Source organism: Uloborus diversus, chromosome 4 (assembly GCF_026930045.1).
Source record: "Uloborus diversus isolate 005 chromosome 4, Udiv.v.3.1, whole genome shotgun sequence".
Taxonomy (NCBI): domain Eukaryota; kingdom Metazoa; phylum Arthropoda; class Arachnida; order Araneae; family Uloboridae; genus Uloborus; species Uloborus diversus.
In genome coordinates this window covers 19,283,209-19,310,678 of record NC_072734.1, presented here as the reverse complement: position 1 = coordinate 19,310,678, position 27,470 = coordinate 19,283,209, and the positions used below count along the sequence as shown (strand labels likewise).

Here is a 27,470-nt window from a genome sequence, read left to right as displayed (position 1 = left end):
TATCCAATGCACAGTTTTGTCAAATATGTTATTACAATTGCAAAACGTATTACCTTAAAGCTGTATTTTTAATAGAAAAAAATCCTTAGGGATTCTAATGACACGAAAACACAAAAAAACCATCATCGAGAAAAAGCAATTTAAAGTTTTTCTTTTGCATAAGAACACATAGCGAGCATGTCCTAAAACCTTACATAACTTTTTAAATATTTGAACTAAAGCAATGAAACTTTTCCCCTGTGTTCAGAATAGTTTTTAGTTTTGAAATAAGCAATAACTTTTTTTGATCGTTTCATCATTTTTGAGGTACTGTAACCCCTTAATAAACAAAATCGTCAAAAACAGAACAAAATTAAGCTTTATTGAATAAGCCGCTTTATTGAATAAGCCGCTTTATAGATTAAAAACTGTTTAGAACAAACGTGATTCATATAAGCGGCATCCTCTGTATATGAATCCTATATACAAGCTGTCTACAAACTGCAGAGACAAACTATGAGGAGGTAGATTACATCTAAAAGAATGAGAATTGCACGACCGAAAACCCCAGGGGAAGTAGCGGTAGAGATAGTAGATCTGAGAAACACATCACATTCATTAACAGGAAATTTGTATTGGACATAACTAATGTAAATGGGGCACTAGATGAACACAATTCGTAATGTTCCCTAGACACCTGCAGTTTTACCTGTGGATATGATCCGTATCTAGCATAGACAAAGCAATAGCTGTCGCACATGGTTAAACATGTCGAGATTCTTTCATAGTAAAAGTCTAAGGGTCTGTCCACGGTGACTGACGTTACAATTTGACTGCATTTTTAAGTAAAAAATTCAGCACTGTCTTGAAATTAAATTTTGTTTCTTCTGAAATTGATCTAAAATATTATGATATGGTACATCACTGCCCCCACACTTGTTTTCAGACTTGAGAAAATTTTTTTGTGTGAAATTAAAGGGAATAAAAAAACGTGACTGATGTTACGCAGAAGAGACATTGAGAAAATTGACTTATATATAATTTGAAATTCTCTTCAAACTAATAACGCAAAATGTAAACAGATTTTTCCCCCTTAAAGTAGAGGTTTTAGACTTGATGAAAACACTTTGTTTTATTGGAAAAACTTAAAAACGGAGAGTATAAAAATTATTTAACACCCGTGACTGATGATACAAAGATTTTGTGACTGATGTTACATTTACAATAAATTGCTGAAATTATATATTATTTCTCATTAAAAATGAAATTAGCACATGTTTTGTTTAAAATTGTATTTAAATTACAAGAAAATACATTTATAAAGTTTTAAAAAATATTTTTTTGACGTATTTCATAAAATAAAAAGTCCTCTTGCATTTATTACATCTAGTGCGCTAAATATTTCATTCCTTTCTCATGTGAACAATTAATTTCATTCACATTGACAGGCTATTTCTAATGTCTTTCTGCTTGAATCTTGAAAGTCACTAAACACTCTTAGTTCTTAATTTCAATGCATCTAACTTCTCGTGATACAATTATTAGTGACATTCTTCAAAAACCCGTTCTCCAGTTGCAGTCAACAGTTTTGTTACATATTTTGCTGGAAGTGATTCCCTCCTTTACTGTAAAAAAAGGGTTGTTCCTAAACACCTAATACAGCTTTTGAATGAAAAAAAAAGTATCACTCAAATATAACTCTTTATAACATGACTGCTGGTCGGATGGTGATAGCTCTGAAATTTGCATGAAGCTGTGACATTTAGAAATATTTCTCTATCGATGATGAAGCACTTTTATTCAAATGTAATACATGAAGAACTAGGAGTATCTGTTTATCAAATTTCATGCCAGAAATGTTTTTGCAGCAGCAGTTTCTTTTGTGAACATATAACAAAGAGCGCTTTGAATGACTAACAGATTTTACTAAGGTTTCATTATTTTGAAGAGGGGCAATGCAGCTGCTAATTTAAACCTGGGACTTCAATACTTTAAATTTGTTCTATACTTGTTCTATTTCTTCAACTGATTTCTCTTTCTAATTTTATTCTAAACTACCTTTGGTGATTATGCTACGTTTTTAAAAATTATTTTATTTATTTTTTATCATCCACTCTTTTTAGCTTCTATTTTGTTTTACTTTTTGTAATTTTCATGTTTTCCTTTATTTCTTAATTATCTCGCCTCTTTTTTTGCCTTTCTGCAGCAATCAATGGCATTTGTGCAATTTGGTTGAGGTTTATTACCGAAAAGAGAAATGTGACTGATGTTACTGTGACTGATGTTACATATTTTAAATAAGTTTTAAATAATTAAACTCAACTATTTCTAAATATTTAAGGGATTAATATTAAAGATATCATTATAAATGAAGAGAATATGACTTTTTATTAACTTGGGTTATTTTTTGTTTAAGCAATGCAAACTTTTATACAATTTCGTGACTGATGTTACATTAGAGAGAGAGAGAGAGTATGAGGCCTAGTTTAAAAAAAAATGTTAAAAGACAATTATAACAGTTTAAAGTTTCTTTGTTGGTCTAATCTCTTCCTGTGTAAACAAAATTTCAATAAAAAATAAGATTGTAGACATAACAATTAATTTCCTAAGTGAAAAAAAGAATTAACTTTTAGAACTGCTCATAAAGCGACACATGGGCACTGAGTAGTGTTGTTCGAATTTGCCTATAAAACTTACAAAAAATGTGTTTATACTTTTTTTTGCATAGGTTTATAAAAATACGGTCTTTTTCTCCTCATATGAAAGAAAAAATTTACTGATACAATGAAGTTCTTTTTTTACTGTGATGTCTCTAGTTTCATGGAATTGCTCCTAACGTTGATAACTTTGAGAACATATTGCAACACAGTAAGAACTGTTCATCTAATATGCCAATTCTACCAGTTGTACCTAATAATACATGTTTTATGTTTATCACTGTCTTATGTCTTTTTCGGTCTTCTACTATTGCCTCCTCAGGCGTTTCCAGTTATGAGTTCCTATGCATTTCTTTGTAATTTTAGATGTAATCTTCTTTCCCTAAAAGTTTGTCTCTTCAATTTTAAGATCCCCTGTATAGATTTCGACAATATATTTTTAACCTCTCCTGTACCCGTACTTTACTAAAATGTCTATATAGGACGTTATACCAATTGGTAATTTAATCAGGTTATTTCTAAAGCATTGTACCAACCTTGTATTTGTTCTAAGTTATATTTAATTTGTAGTTCATGGGTGCCAATTTCTTTTGGTTCATACTTGAGTGTAATAGTTCCATCATGATTGTCGAGTATCACTGGCTTGTCATATTTTATAGATGGCATTTTCAGGTTCCCTGTTGAGAGAAATGAACAAATAAATATACACTTATTTTAAAGCATGTTTGAAGAAAATAATAAGATTAAAGTTTTGCAAAAAATTACTACTCAAACTTAAATGTAAACGTTTTGTCTCCCAGAAATGTTCAGAAAAAAGGGACATCAAAGAAATTCATATCTGTTACTGATTTTTGATTGCATTGATTTTTTTCTTTTAGTTAAAAATTTGCTTGAGATTTTTTGATGTTAAATTTAAGTACAGTCGAACTTGCTTGTAACGAACCCTGATTTAACGAGAACCCGGATTTAGCGAGGACATCAAGAAGATTTGGTTTGTACAATGTTTTGTCAATAGAGGCATAAATCGCTTTTAACGAACAAACCCACTTAAAGCGAGCAAAATTTTAGTGATTCATAAAATTTCTAGTGATATGACTAAACTCAGCTTATCCTTTCTTAGAAAAATCCCTTTGACTCTCTGAAGTCAACCGAAAGTTAGTGATGAGTCAAACATCATGAGTTTTCTCTTGTTGACGCCAGTATGTTATAACTTCAGAGGCATACTTCCGAGGATAGTGTAGATCAAAATTAAGCAAATGGAGAGAGGGGGGTGGGGAGAAAGCGACGGCGATAATGACAAATATGAAGAATATCAATTCCTTTTTTTGTGCATAAAGACTTTTACCTTTTTCTGAAGTCAAAGGTGCAAGTGGCGATTTTTTTCGGGTGCACAAGAAAGGTAGTGTCAGACAATAAGGCAGTTCAAAGCAAATGAACCAGAAAAAGTAAGTTGGTATGAATTTTTGTGAATATTTCACAAACTCATTTTTCTACGAACTCTCGGTTTAACGAGCGGATATCGCAGTCCCTTTAGACTCGTTATAAGCGAGTTCGACTGTACAGAGTAATCTCTGATTGAAGCATTCTTCTGAAATTTAAGTTCTTCAGTTGCTTACAAAATATTTTAAGGATTGTATTGATAGTGCAATTAATACATTGTTGGATATTAAATGCGGGTAATTTTACTGTTTATTGTTGTGATTTCTAATACTGTTCCCCATTTTTAACCCACGACACAAACGAAAGGGGACAGATAAACAAATAGTGGACTAGACTGTTGAGTATATATATATATATATATATATATATATATATATATATATATATATATATATATATATATATATATTTGAAGTCGAGCGTTTGATAAATTCAAGTTACAAAATTTGAAAAATGCATTCAATGGCAACAGATCAAGATAATCTCTTCAAATTTAGCCATTTGCACTGCAGGTATTTTTTTACCGTTTTGTGATAAAAAATAAGATTATGTTATTCTATTCTTGGAGGGTGGTCTATCTTAGATACACTGCCACCTTTGGTTCACCTACCGTATGCACTCTTAAAGTCTTTTCTAGAAAAAAAAAATACCTTTGTTAAACTTGCAATGCTTTTAGACAATAGTGTATAACCAATTCGACACTGAAAAGTTCTTACTATTAAAACAAGAACCAAACTGCATTGCCAAGTTTTAAAATTACTGCAGTTCTGTAACAAAAATTATGCTATTGCAAACAAAATTTTACTACTATGAGTCACTTTTCCTTGCACTATGCGTATAAGACTTACCACGGAACTAACTTTGTTCCGTAGTAACGACTCTGAAGTCGACCAGATGTAGCTTTCATACCAGACTTGATATACTTCAAGAGAGTCCTTGTACTTCATTGAAAGCGGTGTTTTTCTCAAACTTCTTTATTTTTTTTTCCTGACTGCTGATGACACTTTGTTTATTAATGGATGTTTAATATATGCTTTAAAAAGACAATCAAGCTCGCCTCTTGGTTCAAACTGCCGTCAGGCACAAAGTGCCTTCTATGCTATCTCTAAACTAGTTCCTCTTCTTGATGACAGTGCCAACATATCTGGATGTCCTCCCACTTACCAAAGAGAGAGAGAGTTCCTCGCTTCAAGGCCGTCAAAAATTCCCTTCTGACAAATTTCTTTCCGTCTCCTCAGACATTGACAAAATCTTTTTCGCATGATGTCTGATGTTCAGCAAGGGATTGACGAGTTTTGACATCCCTTCAAATTCGTAAAAAGAATGATTTGAATAATAACTAAAACGTTTTCCAGCCTTATACTTGAGTTAAAGGCGGTATATTTCCGTCAATTAACTGGTTTCGTTACAATTTGCGCTATTTTTGTCCTCAACGATGGTTGTATTGAACTTTGTTGCAGAAAATGATAAAAATAAATCAGCTCATTTGCAAAAAGTGTCTTTCGTAAGCTAAGCATTGAGTGTATGTGTGAGCATTGACCCAGTTGCAGATCTCAAAGGAAACTTTGTCTTTTTCTGTAGTTTTTAAAAACGTTTATGTCTTTTCCTTTTCTTTACTTGAATACTTTAAAGTCAGTTAGAAAACATTCTTAAGCTCATTTCATGGTACCGAGGAAACGTAAAATCTAAAATGTTTAAACGAATCGAATGATTACGTAATCCTTCTTATTTTATAACGAGACATTGCTTTTTAAACAATGATAGTTGATAAATACGCTTAAAAATTGGAAATCAATTACAGTTTTAAGTTATGTATACTGCTGTGTGCAGTTAAACGGCAGTATCTGCAGAAATGAGTTTCCGAGATATTTCAAAAAACGGGTTTTGGATTCAATACTAACAACATGGAAATGTTGGAATTAGACGTCTTTTTCGCGCTTTTTTTTCAGCGAAAACCGAATAAGCGAGCTTGTACAATAAAGACAATGTACAATGGAAGACAAAAATGCAAAAAAATGAAAAATGAAAAATTTGTAGTTACTGCTCTTTACCTGCACACGGCAGTATAATATGCATGTATAATTCAATTTGTAAAAAATATTACAGAAATTTGAAACGTACGCTGTCCTTGTTAATATATTTGTAATACTAAAGGCAGCGAGTTAGTTTGGTGTTCCAAAAACGTGCTATAAATTAACTACGTACTTGAAAAAAATTGAAAAAATGCCACAGAATTTCCTAAATAGACAAAGTATGTGATGATTTTTCATAGCTACGATCAAGTGGTATTTTTTTAATTAAAAACTAAGTAATTTTACTTAATCAATGATCAGTTAAATTTGTTTTTATTTTATTGATTCAATATGTTTTATTGATTTATTTTATTGATATTAAATTTATATCCTACTCATTTTACACAAGTCAGTATTGTCTTATTTCGAGATACCAATGACATTACTCCCATAACCTGCACAGCTATTTTTCTCTACAAAAAAAAAGAAATAAATAGACTAATCTTGCTTTTTTTAGGATAGTGTGAGTAAATTCAATCACACAGATTTTTATAGCATCTTAACATTGTCGATGAATAACTGCAAAGTGCCGTAATATTTTAATAAAGTGTGGAATGAATAAAAAATAATTTTCATCTTAAGATTAAAAAATATATATTTGAAAAACACTGGTAAAAAAAATATCTTTGCTAATAATAAAGCTCAAAGTCTCTCCGTCAGGATGTCTGAATGTCTAGATGTCTGGATGTCTGGATCTCTGTGACGCGCATAGCGCTTAGACCGTTCGGTCGATTTTCATGAAATTTGGCACAAAGTTAGTTTGTAGTATGGGGGTGTGCACTTCGAAGCGATTTTTCAAAAATTCGATTTTGTTCTTTTTCTATTTTAAATTTAAGAACATTTTCCGGAGCAAAATTATCATAAGATGGACGAGTAAATTACGGAATTATCATGACGTGGAATGTGAGAGCGAATGAACGTAGCCAATTGGCGAGAAATTCATCATCCATTATTTGTAAATATACAGAAGAACCAAATAACCTTTTAATTCTCTACTACGGGCAAAGCCGTGCGGGTACCACTAGTGCTAAATAAAATGAATAAACTCAGAAATAAGAATCGAAAAACGTAGACGCAGGTTTCTAAACCCAGGTATGAGAGCGTTGGTATATTTAATGTGCTAAAAAACAGTTAATTCCTAATATAATGAGCTGCGAATGCAGTCTTTTCTTCGATGATAGATAGCTCGTCCGCACTTACACCTCATTTTCGGAATCGCGGTTGGCTATACTTCACATCTTCAAATACTTGATAGCGGGGAAGGTGAAGTAGAAGACAAGTGAAGAGAAAGAAAAGAAGCTCTGAGCAGTGACAATTAATCTTGTGACAAATTAAAGATTCAATGTATGAAGTCTCGGAATTTGGCAGGTTCTTTTGTCGCCTGAACTTGCTGCCGAAACTAAGCACTTTCGGTCTACGATATCGACACAATTCTTTCTTTGTTCTCCGATAGAGATATATCGCTGCAGAACCAATACTGGAAATGAGTCATTTTTAGCGACAAAATAAATAAAGAAATATATAAATAAAATAAAATAAAAACAAAATTATATTAATTTGAATTTTTGGCATCTTCAATTCAAATTATGTTTTTCGCAATCACGAGCGTGTCTGTGTATGAATGCGCGTGTGTGTTTGTGTAGGCGCATGTGTGTGGGTGCGTGTGTGTGTATGTATGCATGTGTGTGCGTGTTGTGTATGAAGTGCTGTGTGTGTACGCGCGTGTGTGTGCAGGCATGATTGTGTGTATGTGTGTGAGTTTAGGAGTGTGTTTGTGCGCAGGCATGAGTGTGTATGTGTGTGTAGGCGTGTGTGTGTAGGATATGGACGCAACCTCGAGACGGTTTTCGCTAGAGGAGCAGCATCATGAGGCCGGCCGACACGACGTACGGTGGTGCTGGCAGAGGGTGCTGGTGGGAAAATAAAATGATAGCACATCAAAACAGTCAAATGAGAACAATAAACAATCGTGATTGCTCAATAAATAAATAAATCGCTGTAGCTCATTTTGTGTTTGTGTGTGTACTGTTATTGCAAATAATTTGCATTTACAGAAGAAAAGAGAAAGCTCTGTAACAATATTTCTGTTTTTTTATTTTTTAATTTTTTAATATTAAACAAAAACTTTTTTAATATTGATTTAATGTGTTCTGAAACTTTTTAAATGATGGAAAGGATCAATGTGTAATAATGTTTAATCACAAAGTTTTCACTGTATTATTTTATCGTCAATACTTTAAAGATAGTTTTTAATTTTGGTACTTGTTAGAAATGTTTCGATAAAATTCAGTATATAACAGAACGATGCGACTAAAAAATAAACCAAACTGTGACTTTCTCCCAGAAAATGCAACAGTTCTGTTCCTCAGAGACAGAAAGGCAGTCAGTCGCATTATGATAATTTTACAGGAGAAAGGAAAAACGTTTTTCTTGGTGCGTGGAAAGGATGGGACGCACACACTTTTATCCTTGGTAAACAACTGAAAAAGGATTTAAAAAAAAATATGTTTGCAAGGTTCGATGCGAAATAGCAGTCTACATACAAAGCACTAATAAACGGAAAACAGTAATTTTTGAACTTACACCCTTCTGGCTCTGAGGTACAGAATTGATACCTGAAAAATATAAAAATGTTATTCTTAATATTGTTATTTCATTCAGCAGTGACTTAGGGTTAGATCTTCACCGTGATACCATTCATAAATATGCTCTGACCAGTGGTTGGAAAAACTACATTTTTTTGTAGCGAACTACAACTACAACTACTTTGCTAAAAATGTAGTTAACTACAACTACAACGACTTTGCTAAAAATGTAGTTAAGTACAACTACTTTTTTTTAAAAAGTAGTAACTACAAACTACTTTTGAAATGTAGTCACTATTTCGCTACTTTTCAAAAAATAGGTAAATAAAAAGCATACTCACTAGAGTCTCCCACAAAAAATGAAAGTCGATTTTTCAAGCCGCATACCCTCTTACATTTGTCCTCTTATGTCAAAACAATTGTAAAAAAAAGTTTCATATAAGTTGAACAACGGCAGCCCGTGCCGATTTTCAAAAACCTTTTTTTAGAAACACGACATTTCTGTTGATAAAGCGTTGCCACTTTACCCCGCATGTACTACAAAACATTTATTCAAATTAAAAAATATTTAGATACCCCACACTTGGCCTAAAACTTGTTATTTTCTTTAAAAAAATGGATTTTGTTTTCCATTTATTTTTTTAAAGAATACATATAAATTTGAACAAAATATCAAGTTCAAAAATTATTAGCAAACTCATTTTCAGATCAACATTTGAAAATGAATAATAAAAAAATAATATATTTAAAATGAAGAATTAAACTTAACCTTGAAAAAATCTATATCTTTGACTACTTTCTGGGAGACTTAAATATTGTAGGAGGGCAAAAATTTCGATTTAATGTTAACTACATACATTACTGTTTATATTTTTCAGCTGGATAGTTTCGTAACATTTACCTTACATTTAAAAAAATATAAATCGAAAAAAATCAATTTTTTTAAGAAAATTAAATTTTAAGTCAAGCGTGGAATACCTAAATGTTTTTTAATTTGAGTAGATGTTTTTGTGATGCATGTTGTGGGTATGGGGGGGCAACATTTTATCAACAAAAATTTCGAGTTTCTATAAAACTTTTTTTTTTTTTTTTTGGCCTAGCATTACAAGAGTGCTGGTTCACACAATCAGATGGAAGTTGGCACTGGTTGTCGGGGGTTGTTCAAATTATATGAAACTTTTTTTACAATTGTTTTGACGTAAAAGAAAAAAATATAAAGGGGTGTGCGATTAGAAAAATCACCTTTCAATTTTTTTGGGACACCTAATACACACACACACACCGTAAGAGGATTGAATGAAAAAAGGTTTAGATTGATGAATTAGCTCATCTGAACATGGAATATTACTAAGAATTATCTATTATTTCTTTTTTCTTTCCCCCCCCCCCGCCCCAAAAAAATGTTCTTTTCATACTCTTATATATAATATGTAATGCTCGTACTAATTGTGAGCCGGCCAGGGCAGTTCAATATCATCGGCTTTATAACATTTACAGTAGCTTCTTTATTTGGTAAATACTGTAAAAGTACTTATTTTCGCGGAACTTTAATTTTCGCGCGCACGTCGTAATCACGAAAATTAAATCCTTGCGAAATATTTTTGTTTTTCAACTTTTGGTCTGTTTGTATGAATTTCACAAAATTTTCAACTAGCAAAATCACCGATAGCTTCATTTTCGCGAAAATAAGTGCTTTTACAGTTTTGGAGCAATAATCCTTTTGAAATCTAAAACTTTCATCCACGGGACATTCTCCGCAGTCAAAAAAAACAAAAGTTACTAAATTGGCAGTTATCGCTAAATCATATACTTTTCTTTTTAAGTCAAGCTCTGTTCAATACAAATATTGGCGAAATATGAAAATTACGTTTAAAAAAAAACTAATGGCGTCCAACAGATAGAACGTACGGCGTCAAAATGGCATGTCTGACGTCAGCTCGTATTTTTATGAGTGTTATTTCTCAATGATCCGCTGATGTACTTGTGTAAAATTCGCTCTAGTCAAATTCGTTTAGAGCTTGATTCTTTATTTTTTAAGTTTATTTAAAAGTTGTTTCCAGAAATCGCTACAAACTACTATATTTTTGTATCGAACTACTCACTCCACTAAATTTTTTTAAAAAGTAGTGCGCTACACTACAAACTACTAAAAAATGTAGCTACTACAGTAGCGTCGCTGCATCTAGCGCGCTACTTCCAACCTCTCGCTCTGACTTTTTATTGAGCAATCAAGGTTGCTTATTGTTTTTGCGTCTCTCTTTTTAATCTTTAAATATCAACTTTAAAAACATGTAAGGAAAAAGTAACATTAATATTCATTAACAGTAAGAATTGTGGATATTAAAATCATTGGGAAATTTACATTGAAGATGACGAAAGGGTGGGAATTCTACCGATCACTTTATGCTCCACAGCATTACAATAACTCTTTTACAAGTGCCTTGGGGGTCGTCCATAAATGATGTCACGCTTTGAGAGCTATGGGCGGTGAGGGGGGGGGGTCGTTTAATTGTGACAATTTGTGATAAAAGGAACGGAGGGATAATAAGAGGTGTGACATAATTTTTGGTTGAATTGAAAACGTTTCTTAAAACAAAAATGTTCATATAATATAGTGTGCTGTGTGACAAGGAAAGGGAGGGGAAAAGAGAAACGTGACACTTTGTGACAGAAGAGGGCGAGGATCAACTATGTCAAAAAATGTGTGACATCATTTATGGGATAGCCACTTATTTGTATAGATTTTAATAGCAACCGAAATATAACCGTTAGTTGCAACCAGTTGTGCAGAGGATGTCTTTATAACAAACTACTGTCACGCATTTGTATTGTACTTGAATTGAATCTATATTGGAATAAAATTACATGATAATATTTTTCGATTTCTATTATCCAAGGCAGTCTCAAATTCCGTTTATTCAGTGATGTAGTTGAAAAAAAATTGTTTGGGGGAAGAGTCACCTTGTGGTTTGAGGGCAATGAGGATTGCATTACAATTGCATTATTTTTACAGTAAAAAAAGCAAATATTTTGAGGAATGGTATCCCTCACGTTCCCTGCGCATAGTAATAAGTTGGTGCATTACTCAAATAAATAGCATGGACTAACAAATGAAACGCAAGCAGTAAAACTTCTCTGTGTCAAAGAATCAATTACAAGTAATTCTAACGTTGCACATTTCTGTATCTCAGAGCCAGAGTGAAGTAAATCCAAAAATTGCGATTTTCCGTTTATTAGAGCACTGTATGTAGAAGCCTATTTCACATCCAGCTAAGTGAACGTGGGGTAACACCCCCAGTAATTGACAGGTCACCAGTGTTTGGCACATCCAACAAAAATGCCCTAAAATAAGATTTGTACCCAATCTTTTAAAATTAGAAGGCTATACACCAACTAAATGTACATTAACATTGAAGATTATAACTTCAATTTATGTTACTAAATGGTAGAAATGCATAGGAAAGAGAAACAAATGTGGCTCGCGTCAAATCTGCCATTTTTGTTGCAAAAGCTTCTTTTCTGGCTTAAGGGAAGACTGCGCATCAATCCATTAAAATCTGACTTAACATATATTTCAAATTTTGGTTGTCAAAAGTTTTGTTTAATTGAAAGGTGTTACTTTGAGTGGGTAGAAGTATATTTTTGTCCCTTTTTGGATTTTTGAAGTAATAATGGATGCCATTTACTGGTGCTTCAGTTTTGCTAATCTCCAGTAATTGGCACATGAGCCTATATTCACTAATGTGTTGTGCAATATGTCACTAATTTGTTTTATGATACTTTTGGAGCAACAATATTATATGGATTCTACTATTGATTTGAATCCTACAGAATATACTGCTAAATTTTTAAGAGAAACAATAAAAAACAAATATGTTTGGCTATCAGTCAGATATTGCGACTGTAGAGAATCGTATTATTTTTTATGGGATTTTAGAATCATCAGGTTAATGTTCCTTTTTCTGTGGAAACAGCTTTAATTCGTAAAATCAAAACTGCATACAGACTAATGAAACAGCAATAATCTCGATAATTTTTCCATGTTTATTTTAACACGGATAACACTCCAAATTTACTTTTATTTCTCTACTTTTTCAACATCAAGATGTGTGAGTTAACATTAATTTATGTAAAATTACCTACTTTAAATTAACATTAATTATGCTTCTTGTGATGATGAAATTTGTATCTAATCTAAAAGTGAAAAATAAAGTGATTTTCTAGTTTTATTAATATGTGCCAATTACTGGATCCCAAGGTGTCATGGACTTAGGTATCAGGTGCCAATTACAGGTGATTTTGGTAACTTTTTATACATATATTTTTATAAAAATATCAATTCAAATATTTTTGTTTTCAGTGAACTAAGTTGATGCACAGATGTGCATTCTTTGATACAAAAATATTTTCAAGTGAATTTTTTTTCTAAATAATGAAAACTAAGGTAAGTTTAAGGACGAACTCTTAAAGTGCCAATCACTGGGGTCTTTACCCTAATTCTTAAAAACAAACCTTTTCAATTTTTTACCTGGGTTAAAAGAGCGCGCGTCCCATCCTTTGCAAGGGCAAGAAAAAAGTTTTTCCTCTCTCCTGTAAAATTATCGTAATGTGACTTACATCCTTCTGACTCAAAGGTATAGATTTGTCTCTTTGTAAGATAATTGTTAGATTTCTCTCTTCTCTATATGAATAAAAACGAGAGTATGTGTATGTGTTGGTGTCTTTGTTGGTGGCGTCCTGGTCAGATAAAAAAAGTCTAGATAAACGAAATTTGGTTAACCTTGGGCCAGTCTCTGATGCACTTCGAATTGTTTTTCTCAAAATTTGAATTTGTTCGTCTTTAATATTCCAATTTTAAACAAAAAATTGTTTAAAATTGTTCTTTGTATGAGAAGGAATCACCGTCTTTTTCGCATTTGATACGATTGCGAGGCACGTAAAAAATACTCTAATCGAAGTTTTCATTCTCACGCCGAAGTTCGAAGCACTTAAATCAACTAGAAAAGTAGTTAAGCATTTTCAGTTAGTGAAATTTAGTTTCAATTTCTATTTCATCGTCTGATATTGCCGTGCAAATATAATGGACGACTTCTTTTTGAAAGTAAAGAAATAGATAAATAAGTAAATAATGAAAGAACCGACTTCAAAACTATTAAAGAAACAAAACAACCATTGTAGAGCTGAAAATTGCTAAAGTAAATATAATTTTATACTTGAAACACCACTGACACTACTCTTAACCATATTTTTGAAGGAGCAAAAAGAATAGATAGAATCATGTACAATCATATTTCGTTCACATTTTTAAAATACCGCTCAAAGTTAGGAATGAGACATATGTAGCATTACAAAAGAATGTTGTCATCAATGCGATGCATGCAAATGCAATTAAAGAAGCAGGTCTGTTTAAATTTATATTAGTAATTGGTTTAAAAAAACGTATGATTTTGCTAAATTACAAAACGACGCAAAAACGTTAGTTACTAAGACATGAAGAAGCAAAAGCTATAAATAATCGCTTCAAAGACAAGCAAAGGAACACAACTCTTCATTTTAATTGAATTCTAAGGGTAATAAATGAATCCTGAAGTGCTTTAATTGCGTTTAAATTAGCACGCATGTCACTCAAGTGGAAGAAAGGCGTCTGCAAATGGATTCAATTTCCTGAAAATATAATAAAATGTACAGTTGAATCCTCGGAAGAAATGATTTCCTCCGTTCCAGTAACTGCTCTTCCGTTTTTCCTTCACCTCCGCTGAATTGCGTCCTACATTAATTTCATATTCTGTTACAGTTTAAAAAGATTTCCTCCGTTTTGCCAAGTGGCTCAAATCTAAAACTTCACGTCGGAATTAGCAGTAAAGTAGAACTATTTAGTCGGGGAAATTTAAATCCTAATGCTTTCAATGAAACCACTTATCTTAAGTATTTTGTAATGCGTTTGATGGAAAAATGTTATTAAAAGGATGTCACAAAAGTTCAGTGCTTTTTCTCTTTTCCCTGAAGAACCGGTTATCTTAAAAGTTATTTTGATTTTTTCATTCTGATACATAATAGTAACATTTTTGTGCAGATCCAAACCATTTTTATGCGGTGGATAGGGACCACATTTACAAAAAAAAAATAATAATAATAATAATAATAATAATAAAAATATCGCATTAAAAAAACATGTTTGGAACTTCACGAGTAGCTATAAAAAATTTCGCAACACAGTGTTTTTTTTTTTTTAATGCGGTGGATAGGAATCGCATAAAAAAGTCTCGCGTAGAAAATATCCCAAAAATTTCGAAATAACTAGGATTTGCTTCTTTAAACGAAATCAAAATAAACCAAGTAATTCTAATTTTGCCGAGTAGTCAGACAAAATTTCTCAAATAAAGAAATTTTTGGGAGATCACAGTAAACACTCATCAGAGTGCCCTTGTCGTCACATGAAGATATTGCCTCGCACTCGTTAAAAAAAAAGTAATTTCGTCAATTGAGTCCCAATCTGATTGATATTTACCTAAACCGCACAAAAAAAAAAAAAAAACCGCACATAAACAGGTTTGAGTGCAATGTCTGAAAGCGACTTTTTCTTTAGAGATAAGCACTATAACTCTGTTATACGGGCATTCAGAGTAACTTTGAGCCACCATTTCTCCACGTTTTCTCAGTGGACTTATCAAATCCCTTTCTCCAACAGGGGGAGAAACAGTTTCCGGATTGTCTTTGATGCAGGCCCGTCAGGCCTCTCCGAGTCATATATCCAACTGCTTAAATTTCACTGTGCTTGAGATTTCTAGAGACCCAATTTTTTTCTGGACTTTTTGGAGATTTTTGGTTTTATGGAGATGGTGTAGCTAAGGTATACCATTTGGGATTAGTAACAACAACAAAAGGCACAAAATTTGCATACATGGTTTTGAAGCTCCTATATCGTCGACATTGTGACATGGTAAATCTACCACTGGCCATTAGGGGTAAAAGACATTATCTCGTTGCAATAAAATTTCAGATTTTTCTGAATGGTATAAGTACACAACTTTTCCACACTTAGCTGTTCCCGCCCATTGAACTTCACCTTTTCGTTCTATACTAGTGTATAAGTGTATAAGTGAAATTGGTTAGGTGCTTGTGACATTCACAGAGCACCTAAATATTAATCGTATTAATTAAGTGTTGTGTCCCCAATTGCTTCCTTGATTGCCATGTACTCTTGCAGCTCGAAAGGTACATTTGATATTATGCACAGTCAAAGGGCTACTACTGCTCTTAGACCTTTGGTCACCTTATTTGTTAAAGCATTTGGGTCATTTTTTTTTCAGTCATAGAGCTCGGCAATGAAACAGCTGTCCAACACTTGAGGAGTTCCTACGGGCGAGAACTTGGGATTTCTGGGTAATTGCCATAAATGCTTTTATATTTGCGTGAAATAAAAGTTGATTTATTTCTCGTTAATATTGTTTGAAGGTTTTCCATCAAGTTTAACGGTTCGTACTCACAAAGTTCTCTTATGATCTGTGGATTAGCGTAATTTAAGTTAAATTAACAGCTGCTACTTTAGAGGGTACCATTTACTTTCGAGTCGCAAATTCTACTTCTATACAGATTACTTTACTAAGTGAAACTTTTATGGACAAAATGCGTATTATGAACAGTGGAAGATCAAAAATCATTTCCCGGTCACTATGAGCCAGGGAGTTCTTGAGATCTGAACTCATCTTGAGCAGCTTCTTTCAGAAGAAAATGATACCGGTAATTAATGTTTCTTTTCTGCTCATTCCTTCCAAACATAGCGCTGGGTCACGTGTGAGAGATTATTTACGAGGCAAAGAAACAAGCTCAGTCATATAGGAAAAAGATGCGTTAAAAGTGAACGGCGTCATTTCAGCTGCTGCTGCATTCTCCGCACTGGATTTAAATATATCAGGCGACACACCAATAAGGCGGGAGAGGAAGAGGTTTTTTTTCTCTCTCTTCTCTGACTCCCTCTCTTTCTTTCTTTTCCAACTTTCTTAGCTTTTAATTTCACCTTCTTTCACATCGACTTCCTCTCCGTGTTTATCTTAAACAACATGAAGGAAAAAAGAAAGAGAATGTTCAATGTGACATAAATAGCTGCAGTATCATCTCTAGCGTGTAGTGAGTTTAATGTGTGAAGGATTTTGGATAATATGGAGCATGTCATTTTCTGAGTTTTGTTGAACTTGGTGTGATTCACGAAGAATGAAACAGGAAGCTTTCCAGACTTCTGGGTCTTTCCTCCAAAATTGCCACAGACTCAAAAAACTAGGGGATGAGGGTTGTATCACACTATTGGATAGAAATAGTTGGAGATTTATGTATCACTGTATCTTGTATAGATCAAACTACAGTGGAAATTTTTAACGCGGTACTGAGGGGAACAATTTTTTTTTTAATTGTTAAAAGAATTTCGTGTTTAAAAATTTGTATTAAGTTGCTCAGCTGTCTGGACCGATATATCGTTTCGTGTTAGTCGATTTTTTTTATTCAAAATGTTAATTTAAAATAAACGAACTGATGTGTGCATCACATGACTTCCTTTTACTCCAATTTAATGTCATTTTCTCATTATTGGCAGTTTTAATGTGCTACCTGCGTGTGCATTTGTCACACGCAGGTAGCGTGCGACACAGTGTGCAACACCCAACGACCGCCGATCCCGATCTGACAAAATGGCAACCTGTTTTTAAAATGGTACTTTTGATTACTGTCATGTGTTTAGTGACACTCCCAAGGTTAAGACAAATCGATTAACGTAAGAATTACAAAAATTAGCCAAGGCGTTTAGCCTGTAGAACGCCACATAGAAACGGACATGCATTCATAGACTGATAAACACATTACCCTCCTTTGCGTCGCACAAGCGCAGTCGGGTAATAAAAATACTTAAAAAAATCTGAAAAAAATTATACTCACTCTTTGTTAGGAATTTATTAAATGAAAAATAGAGGGAACGCACTTTAACTATGCTACACCCCTCAAAACAGAGGGTCAAATTTTCACACACCAGGATTATGACAAAATGAGTTCTATCAAAGGTTATCAAAAATTTAGTTTATGTAATAAAGAAATAACTGTAGCCTAAACCAAAATAGTATATTGTTGCATGACAAAACAAAATCTATGTAAACCCTCCCTCAACGGGCACTCCCAAATAATGAACATCTCTTCGATACCCAGTCCCTTTATATAGGTTTTTCCATATTATTCACTCTGAATATCTTACACTTCGAATAACGGACAGTTATTTATTAAAATAAGAATAATAATAATAATAATAAATAAAAAATAAAATAAATAAAAAATAAATAAAAAACTACGAATGTGTTTTTCAGTTGCTATACTAAAATTCTAAACCAACAAATAATTAACAATTTTCACATTAAGTTATGTTGTTTGTTATTTCTAATTCTCTAATTTAGAAAAGACCTAGTTCTAAAAAGTTGTGCTCCGATTTATCTAAGTCAGAAATTTAAAACAACTTAATTTACTATTCGAGCAACATTAATGTTAAAAAAATGTACCAATAAGCAAGAAATCTCTTTTTGAAAGACTAATCTAAACAAGAAAAGTAGAAAAAAAAAAGAAAGATTGAATTAGTAGAATTTTTCTACTGTTACTTTTTTTATTTATCGTTTGCCAAATTCAGCTTCTTTTTTTCTTTAAATAGTAATTCTCAACTCCAGAGCTCGAATACGCTACCTTGCGGTGATTAACAATACTATCGAAAAAGGTAAAACATTCTATTCCACGTGTTTTCTTTGGGGTAAATTACAGGCTTCAGGCATTTTGTGGTGAAATGTAATTTTAGAAGAATGGAAAAGAAAGCTTCCCACAAACACGATGAAAAATTACTGTCATTCACAAAGCGTCAAAGCAATTTATAAGTTACGGCATTTATTTGTTTTACCTTTATCATCCACCATTAGACAGTGGCTGCAGCGCCCCTATAATTTATTGGAGTTGCGAATCTCATTTTTTATCTAATGTTTTGGAAATAAATCCTATTCTACTAAATGTAATACCAGTGCGTCATAAATAATGCTAGAATATTGACTTTTTTTGCACCAGGAAAATGACATTTACCTTTCAAGTTGCCTGTTACGTAAACCCATGATTATAATTCAGTTAAAGAACGTTATTTTTCTTTTTTTTTTTCCTTTTAATTCAACTACACACTATAAGTATTATTATTTTTTTATTTTATTTAAAACAAAAATGCCGTCGAGGAGCATAGCAGCCAAAACATTTCATACACATTTTTGAACTTCAAAATTTTAGTGAGAACAGAAGACAAATCGTATTAATAAAATACTCAAGTAATCCAACAAAATGGTGATAATAAACAGTAATGTAGTACAGAAAAATAAAAAATCCGTTTTTCTTTAATTTTAATTTTTATTTATTTATTTTTTAAAATCTATTTTAAAATGATGTATCTTGATTAAATTTATATAGAGAATGTTATTTCTCACCTTTAAGTATGCGTAATTTAGTACAACAAATTAAATTTGTGGAATGTTGATATAAAATTTTTGAATAGTTTATGTACATTTGAGAAACGAATGGGGACACGTCAAAAGAAGACATTCTGATTATTCCAAAATTTTTGTAGGAAAAAATAAATGAATTATTGGCTTGATAAAATAGAATAACACCGGAAATTTTTTTCCAACCTATCAACAAAAAAAAAGAAGAAAAATATTTCTAGGTCAAACAATCCTTGTGTTAGGTACATGGGACATTATACTGTTAGGCTTTTGGAGAATCACCGATAAGTATTATTCAGCGTTAGAAGTCTGTTATTTGTTCTTTAGAAGGTGAAAAATAAGTCATCATAATGAAAGAAATGGAAAACACTTGCATCCGGTTGCTGTGAGCCGGGGACAAGTAATTGCACTTTTTAGAGAACTGCCCAGAAAAGAGAGCACATGTGAACGTTTTTTTTTTTTTTCATTTCTTTATTTTTCAAAAAATTTTATCAATTTCTCAACACAAAAGTGTCCCCACGATTGAATACACTTTTCTTTGTGTCACGTAGTTTTTGGAGATTTTTTTAAAAAAATTATTTCTTTACTTTATGGTATTTTTAAAAAACGTCTGCTGTTGTTCACATGTGCCCCTAGAGGGAGCACACATAAACACGGGTAAAAAATGTAGGAGAAACATCATATTTTAAAAGAAAAATCTTCAAAATGAAAAATGTACCTAAATAACAAAAAAGTTGAAGGGTTTGTAACCTATACTGCGTCAGTTTCAATTGAACAGTACCAGTTCTACTAAGAAAATATTTTTTCCCGAATGCTCACGGTCGAATTCTAAAGTCTCGTAGCCTGTTCTGATCACTGAATAATACACTAGAAAAAAACTTATATAACTGCATGATACAAGGAATTTTTTATTATGTGAGGATTATTTGAAAAAATATTTTGCTTTTATGCTTCATTGTTTGATAATATATTAAAATGATTTTGAATTTCAGTTTTTAATTAAAAGAAAATATTTTGTATCTTTTTATTTCCTGTAAGTATTATATAACACTAAATTATTAATCAACTATTTAGTTTTAAAAAAATTAAAAAATAAAAATAAATAAACATGAATAAATAAATATTTAATAACATTAATAACAATTAACAATAACTTTACGAACTGATTATAGGAAAATACTAATTATAAATATTTACCCTTTTTTTTAACACTTACAATATCTTACACTGATAATAATATTACGGAGAGCTGCTACGGTATTTGTTCATTTGTGCCCCTAGATGTTGCGTTCACAAGTGCCCTATTGTTTACTTTAGAGCAAACTCGCAAAAAAGAATTTTTAATTTAATAATAAAAAAATTAACATTGTCATAAATTTACTTGAATTTTCATGCAATGGTTCATAATACTTAGGTTTAGATTAGCAGTAAGTTTTAAAAATGTTTTCACGTGAAGAAGACAGTGATAACATTTTTTCAACACCTGCTAAAACAAAGAAGTTGCCACCACAGAAACATAAAAAGGCTCATTCCTGTAAATGTTTGTCCAAGAGGTACAACTAGTATTATCCTTATTTGAGAAATTTTCTAGATTTTTTGCTTGAAGTGATCTTCGTAAAACATACCATGTTTACATGCGCCCCGTTTTCACATGAACCCCCTTTTCCCCTGAAAATGAGTCAACCTCTACCCAGAAAATATTCTTTTTTTTTGTCATTAGGTAAACTTATGCATCGGTCATTTAACCGAACTCAGGTTTGAAAATGCAGTAAGTGCAAATTGCTGGGGGGAGGGGGGGGAACGAAAAAAGTTCTAATTTGCGAAGAAAAAGAAAGAGCTTGTTAGAAATTGCAGTTTTTCCGAAAATGAAGAAAAATATAAGAACTGATACTATTCTATATTCAGTTTTACATGCCGAAGGACTTCCAAAATTGAAGTGGCCTGATCTCAGGTACTTGATACGTTCGACGCTTACGTTCGACGAGCTCGACCGGTAGCGCCCGGTTAGTTAATCACGTGACAGCTAATGATCACGTGCTCCAATCCACTAATCAACAGCTTAAAATGGTAACCGGTGAGGTAACCGATAGATGATAGAACGCTGCGGTTTGTAACCGGTTACTTACCGGTTGACCGGTGAGGTTCGTCGAACGCAACCTTAGGTACACAGGTCTGCTTCGAATTCAAAGGTACAACAAAGGAAAAAAATTATGAGGGAGAAAAGGTTGATTTTGATTTTGAAAAATGGAAGTGTTGTTTGAAACAAGAAAAAGATTGTAAAGAAGTTCCATATTTCTAAATTAAGCAACAGCATCTTCGAACACTTTAGAATAAGACCGACTGATAATCTTGATTCGTTAGGCAGCAGAAGAATTGCTGAGAGGGAAATTGAAATCTAATTTGTCGCTTCGTTTTTAAAACAGAGAATAACTTTTTTTTAAGCACTAATATTTTTGATGACTAAAAAGTTTGTATTTTTCTTTTTGGCATCAAGCGTTGATGGAAAGCCGTGCATTAATGTGCAAATAGGGGCCGTGGTAGCCCGATCGGTAGAGTGTCGGATTCGGGGCCGGAGGGTCCTGAGTTCGAACCTCGATGGTCGAAGACCCACCGTCGTCATTAAAGGGGACTGGGCGACGTTAAATATGCTCGTGGTCTCAATGTCCTCCAAGTGAAACGATACCTCTGGGGGTGCTAGCACCAGGTAGCTATTAGCTCCTGGAATAGTTCTAAATTCACATTAACTGTTCGATCCGGTGATGGTGCTGCCATCTATCGGTATATAAAATAATGGAGGCAAGGCACTTAGTATGCAGTCCTCGACATAAATACAGTTGCAGTCAGTCGTAACTCTGAATAGGAATAGGAATAGGAATGTGCAAATATAAGTAAGGGTGTTTCTGAAGTAAATGGAATATTAACGACTTTAAAAATAAACGAAACTGGAAAGTTTCTTCTTTTCTTTAGCAAATTATGATGATTTGCGATGATGTTTTCGCAATGATGATGAATTTTGTTCATGAAAATATTCGTTAAAACATTCATAAAAGGTATTTTATTCTGTTGTCCAACTTTTGTTTATGCTTCCCTAAAGGTGAACTAACGATGTGCATTAAGGTGTGTCGAAATTTTTTTTTTTTTTTTTTTTTCCAGAAATCCAAATTACAATTTGACAAAAAGGTGCCCTAATAGACACATACACCGTAAAAAAATTCTTAATTTTTGAAACATATTTATGTCGCTTGCACAAGGTCTGAAACGTATAATTTTACACAAAAAAAAAATGATTTGATTTTTTTTTCTATATGTTTTAAAAAATAAAAGATAAATTTTTAAAAAAATCAAGTTGAAAGATATTAACAATGAAATAAGTAATTAATAATCAGAAAAGGTTTTATTCTCATGCAACATTTAGGTGCCAACATAGTACTGAAAAGGAAAAAAAAATGTTTTCCTACATAAAGTTACTTTTTTCCATTTAAACATGCTATTATTATTAATACTAGGAAATCGCTCGTCAAGGTACGGATGAAAATTGCTTCTACATTTGAACGAAGTAATTTCCTGTTTGGTGATATTTTGATATTTGACATTTTAACCCTAACTCCAGTGGATTAACCCTAAATTCCAGTGGATACCATTAATTCTCAACCACTTTTTTTAGTCTTCATTCCCCTAAAATGAGTCTTACCAGTAAAGCAGTTAAGTGAATGGCTCCATTTCAGCAATGTCAAAATAAAGCATTTCCCAGTATGTTAAACATTACCGAAAATATTATCAAATGATCATGGCATGGCGCGAGTTTCATTATTGATGACGTCAGCGTTACTCGATCATTCGAGGATTACTTGTAAATGTTGGTTCGAATTTTTCCCTATTAATAAAGAGTTTTTGATGTAAGTTTATGCTGTTTTGTATAAAAGAAATTGATTTAAGTTTCTTTTTTGATTATATTGTTGATTTGGAAAAAAGAAACAAAACCTCTAAAATAATCTTCCAAGCATCATGTTCCTTTTCTTACGAAGCAGTGTATTGTTACAAAAATTAATCATAAAAATCAACACCAAAACATATGAGCCTTTTTTTTTATTTTTTGAAAGTGGGTAAGTCAATTTTTTGAAAAAAAAATAAAAAAGAAGGTACACTGGTAATTATAGATAAAACTTTGTATGGTCTTTTTTGTATTAGGGTGAAGCGGGCAAAATGGGTCATGAGCAAAAATGGGTCAATTTGTAGTAAGCCCAATATAAACACAATTAAAATGGATATTTTTAACCAAAGTTTGTTATCATGTTTATAAGTTTTCTCTCATGAATATAACGATAGAGACAAAACATTTTATCAGCATAAAATATTGCTTTGTAAAACACGCAGTTGTCAAACTTCTAAAAGTATTTTGCATTTTATGAAATAACTGCAAATTAAAAGTGTTTTCTCATAACAGAGGATAATTCACACGCTGAATTCAGTTAAGAAAACAGTTTTTTTCTTTTCTTTTCTTTTTTGTTTTTGTTTTGGTTGAGGTAAAATGAGACACAGTTAGACTTCACTGACTTTTCCTTGATATTTAATCTATAATTACATTTATGGGACACATCTCACTTGCTAATAGTAAAGAAAACACAAAAAAAGTTTTAAACAAAATCAAACATGGTGACTTGTTATGTATTTCCCAAAAAAGAGAAGATTAATATTGTGGAAACGACCTGCAATTATCAGAACATCAATCAGCGTCAACAACATCATTTTAAAATATGAAAATAAAATTACTTACAGTAGTATTTTCGTGTTTACTTACTTTGGTTACTTCCTTAATATACATGTCCGCCAATTTCCTAGATTAACGTCATTTTCGCACGATGAGTCATTTTACCCCATCATGCGATGAAATGAGTCACCATTTTTGTGGATATTTTTTATCAATTTAAAATTTCAAAATGTTTCCTAAAAGTGCATGAATATGTTTAGAGTAGATTAAATGTCAAAATGTAATCAGAAGAAAACATGAAAATATAGCGATTTAGTTGTTATAAAACCTTAAAAATGGAAATAGGTCAAAAATGATTCATTTTATCTCACCCTTTCTACAGTATGGTCTGTAACAATTTAGAGGCAAAGTAAATTCAGGAGCCCATTGTTTGGGAGACGGAAGTTTTAGTTCTTCATCGATACTCCTTACTTTACATATCTCGCAATAACAAAAAAAAAAAAAAAAGGGGGGGGACATGCCCTGCTTCCAAATAAACATCTCATATATTGATGTATAAAACATGCAATATACAAGTTAGATGAAGCTATTTACAATACTAGCTTTTCCAACAAGTTGGGTTTTCTTAGATATTTATTACTTAATGGTTTTTTCCTAATGGAATTACATAATAAATTTCGGCTCCAGGTGTCATTTTGTCTTTTTTTTTAATTTAAATTTCTATTTTTTGTATTTATACTGTCTCCTGTTCCATTGTGTTGCTTTTCTCGGATGACTTTTCATCCGGAAGCTCACACTTCTTTGCATTGAAAAAGGTGTTCATTGTAACACCGAAACACGTGTCTGCAGTAATATGCAATTTTTCTGCTTCAAAACGTTGGTTAATTGATTATTTTTTTTACTTACTAGCTTAAATAAAGAATGCGCTATCGCTGCTATTGAAAAGTAAATATACATTTAAAAACATACATTTTGTTTTTGAGAATAATATTTTATAGAAAACGGAAGAAACTGTTTCCCTCCAAACAAACGTATACTTGTGACCCATGAGACTATTTTTTCGCAGTGTTGAATGGACGATATGTTTAAGATCTTGATCCAAATATTAACTAGGTACACAATGTATCATTTTAATGTGTGGGTGCCTGAATATTCCTAGGTTGAGATTTGATTGTTAATTAACAGAGTATATAAACTTTTATTAAAAATTCTGTCGATTTATTTAAATGTGGTCTTGGATCATGTGGTTTTTAAACGTAAAGCCCTGTTTGCCATCGTGAGCCAGTTTGCGTACATGGGAACTGTTTCCTGGGTTTCTATTTGTAAACTTTTAACATTAGACACAAATTACTGCTTCGAATATATCCTACTGTTATTTCTGGTGCCCTTCTGTGTATTTCTGGTCGGTTTCCAATGCTTTGACATCAGCTTCTGGTAAAACACTTTCCATTTTTTGAAAGTTCAAAACTGATTGATCCAGGCAAGCTTAACTAAGTTATTAGTAAGCAAGTGTTCATAAGTTATTGATTATGTGCGAAATATTTTTTTTTTTTTTTTTGTAAAAATACGTTGCTCATTTGATCTGACGACATTCCCAACTAACAATATGGGAATCAAACTCTTCATTAGCTTCTTCTAAATTGGCAGCTATTTACTATCAGTAACAATGGCTACAACCAGAATTTCAATATGATGGATGAGGCTTCATATTAGTCCTTACATGCATGTTTATCATTGCTTTGATAACAAGGCTTAACTCAAAGGAGGGGGGTGGGTTCTAACCCCTAAATCACCCCTCTAATGACGTCTCTAATCAGTTATACCAGCAGGGTGTGATAAGATTCTTGAAGTGCGTTTAAGTCAAAACCAAAAATATTTTAAAATTTTATTGACCTAAAGTAGCCTCAATTAAAGGTGTTTTGACTTTTTAATAAAATACTATTACGGTTACAAAGGCGTGAAGGCAACTCCATTACGCTCAGGTAAAGCCTGCAGGCGAAGAAGTTCAACCTTTTGGCTTTCACAATAGTGCAATTTGCCGAACTTGTTTTACGGACATTCGGAGATTCTTGATAATTATTTATCCATAGACAAGGCAACAACAATAACAACAATAAAATACTAAAATGATAAATAATAATTATATTGTTTACCTGCAATAAAAACATGACTATGCCGAAGAAATCAAAGGAAAAAAATCTGTATTATTTTTAATGACATATTTATATTCAAGGCAATAAAATTACCCTAGTAATTATAAATTAAGTTAAAATCACTAAAAATTATGATTACTTAAAAAGTGAGTTAGAATTTTATGAAACGTATCTGAAATATACAGCACATAGTAATGTATAAAATAACATTAAAAAATTATCATGCAATTATGGTAATGAAGATATCAGCACATGTATAAAACGAGCGAATCGATGGCGTCAATTTGCTACACATAGTAGGGGAGATAGTGACCGAAATTTTACGACAATATATATAAGGCCAGAATTTTTTTAAATATTAGATTAGTTTACTTAAAAGAAGAAAACGCGAGTCTACAAAAAAGGTATCGTTGCAATAATTAATAAAAAATTTTGCAATATGTTGCAAAAACTTGTGAAAATATATATATATAAGGCTGAAACTCGGTAATATTATTGATTACGTATAAACATAACGAAAAATATATGTCTACCGCGTCCGAAGCGTTGCAGTGCCGTGTCTACCACCCACGCAAGGTGCGAAAAAATCAGTCAATTTTGACTTAAATATATAAACCTAAAAATTTCTTTAGTAACTGTTTACAATGTATAAAATATAAAAACAAAAGTGTACCAGTTGTGTTATGTTGCAAAGGCATGATAGACGTCACGGAATGTCGACCTCGTACCTCTATGTACCGTTTATCGGGCCGCTAGCGCTCGCTCGAAAAAGTTTGCTTGTCGTCGCGAAATTTCAATAAATAAAGCTGATTTATTTTTTAATAAATAGTTTAAATCCTGTTTTTATTAAAATTTTTAGTCTACCGTGACTAAGAGGTTGCTTAGTCTTTGGTAGACGTTGCTTAAATTATAAAGTAGTTGGAAAAGTATGATTATTTTATCTTTTCATTCTTTATAAATGGAAATTTTTCAATTATTATTTTTTTTCATGATTACAATTTTCTATCATATTTAAATTGATATTCATACTTTTGTTACATTATTCATATATATATATATATATATATATATATATATATATATATATATATATATATATATATATATATATATATATATATATATATATATATATATATATATATATATATATATATATATATATATATATATATATATATATATATATTTAACTTCTTCAAAACTATTTTGAATCATCACCTTTTCAAATACATTTCGTAAATGGGGCAGTAGAGCTGTTTATTCATCTACTGCGAAGAAAGGAGAAGGGAAGGACACGCCTTTAATAACCTTGGGTCTGTGGCCTGGGCCTGAGTAAGCCCCCTATAGTGTAGGAGCCGACGCATCCGCCATTTT

The 27,470-nt window shown here is 32.1% G+C and overlaps 1 protein-coding gene across 2 annotated transcripts in view; it reads right to left on the bottom strand.

Annotated features, from left to right (window-relative positions):
* LOC129221533 (filamin-A-like) overlaps positions 1 to 27,470 on the bottom strand; it is a 112,966-nt gene that overhangs the window by 47,735 nt on the left and 37,761 nt on the right. For both annotated transcript variants that reach the window (XM_054856024.1, XM_054856025.1), the window contains exon 2: positions 3,173 to 3,313. In XM_054856024.1, coding sequence (XP_054711999.1) covers positions 3,173 to 3,313 — 141 coding nt within the window. The remainder of the gene's footprint in view (positions 1 to 3,172; positions 3,314 to 27,470) is intronic.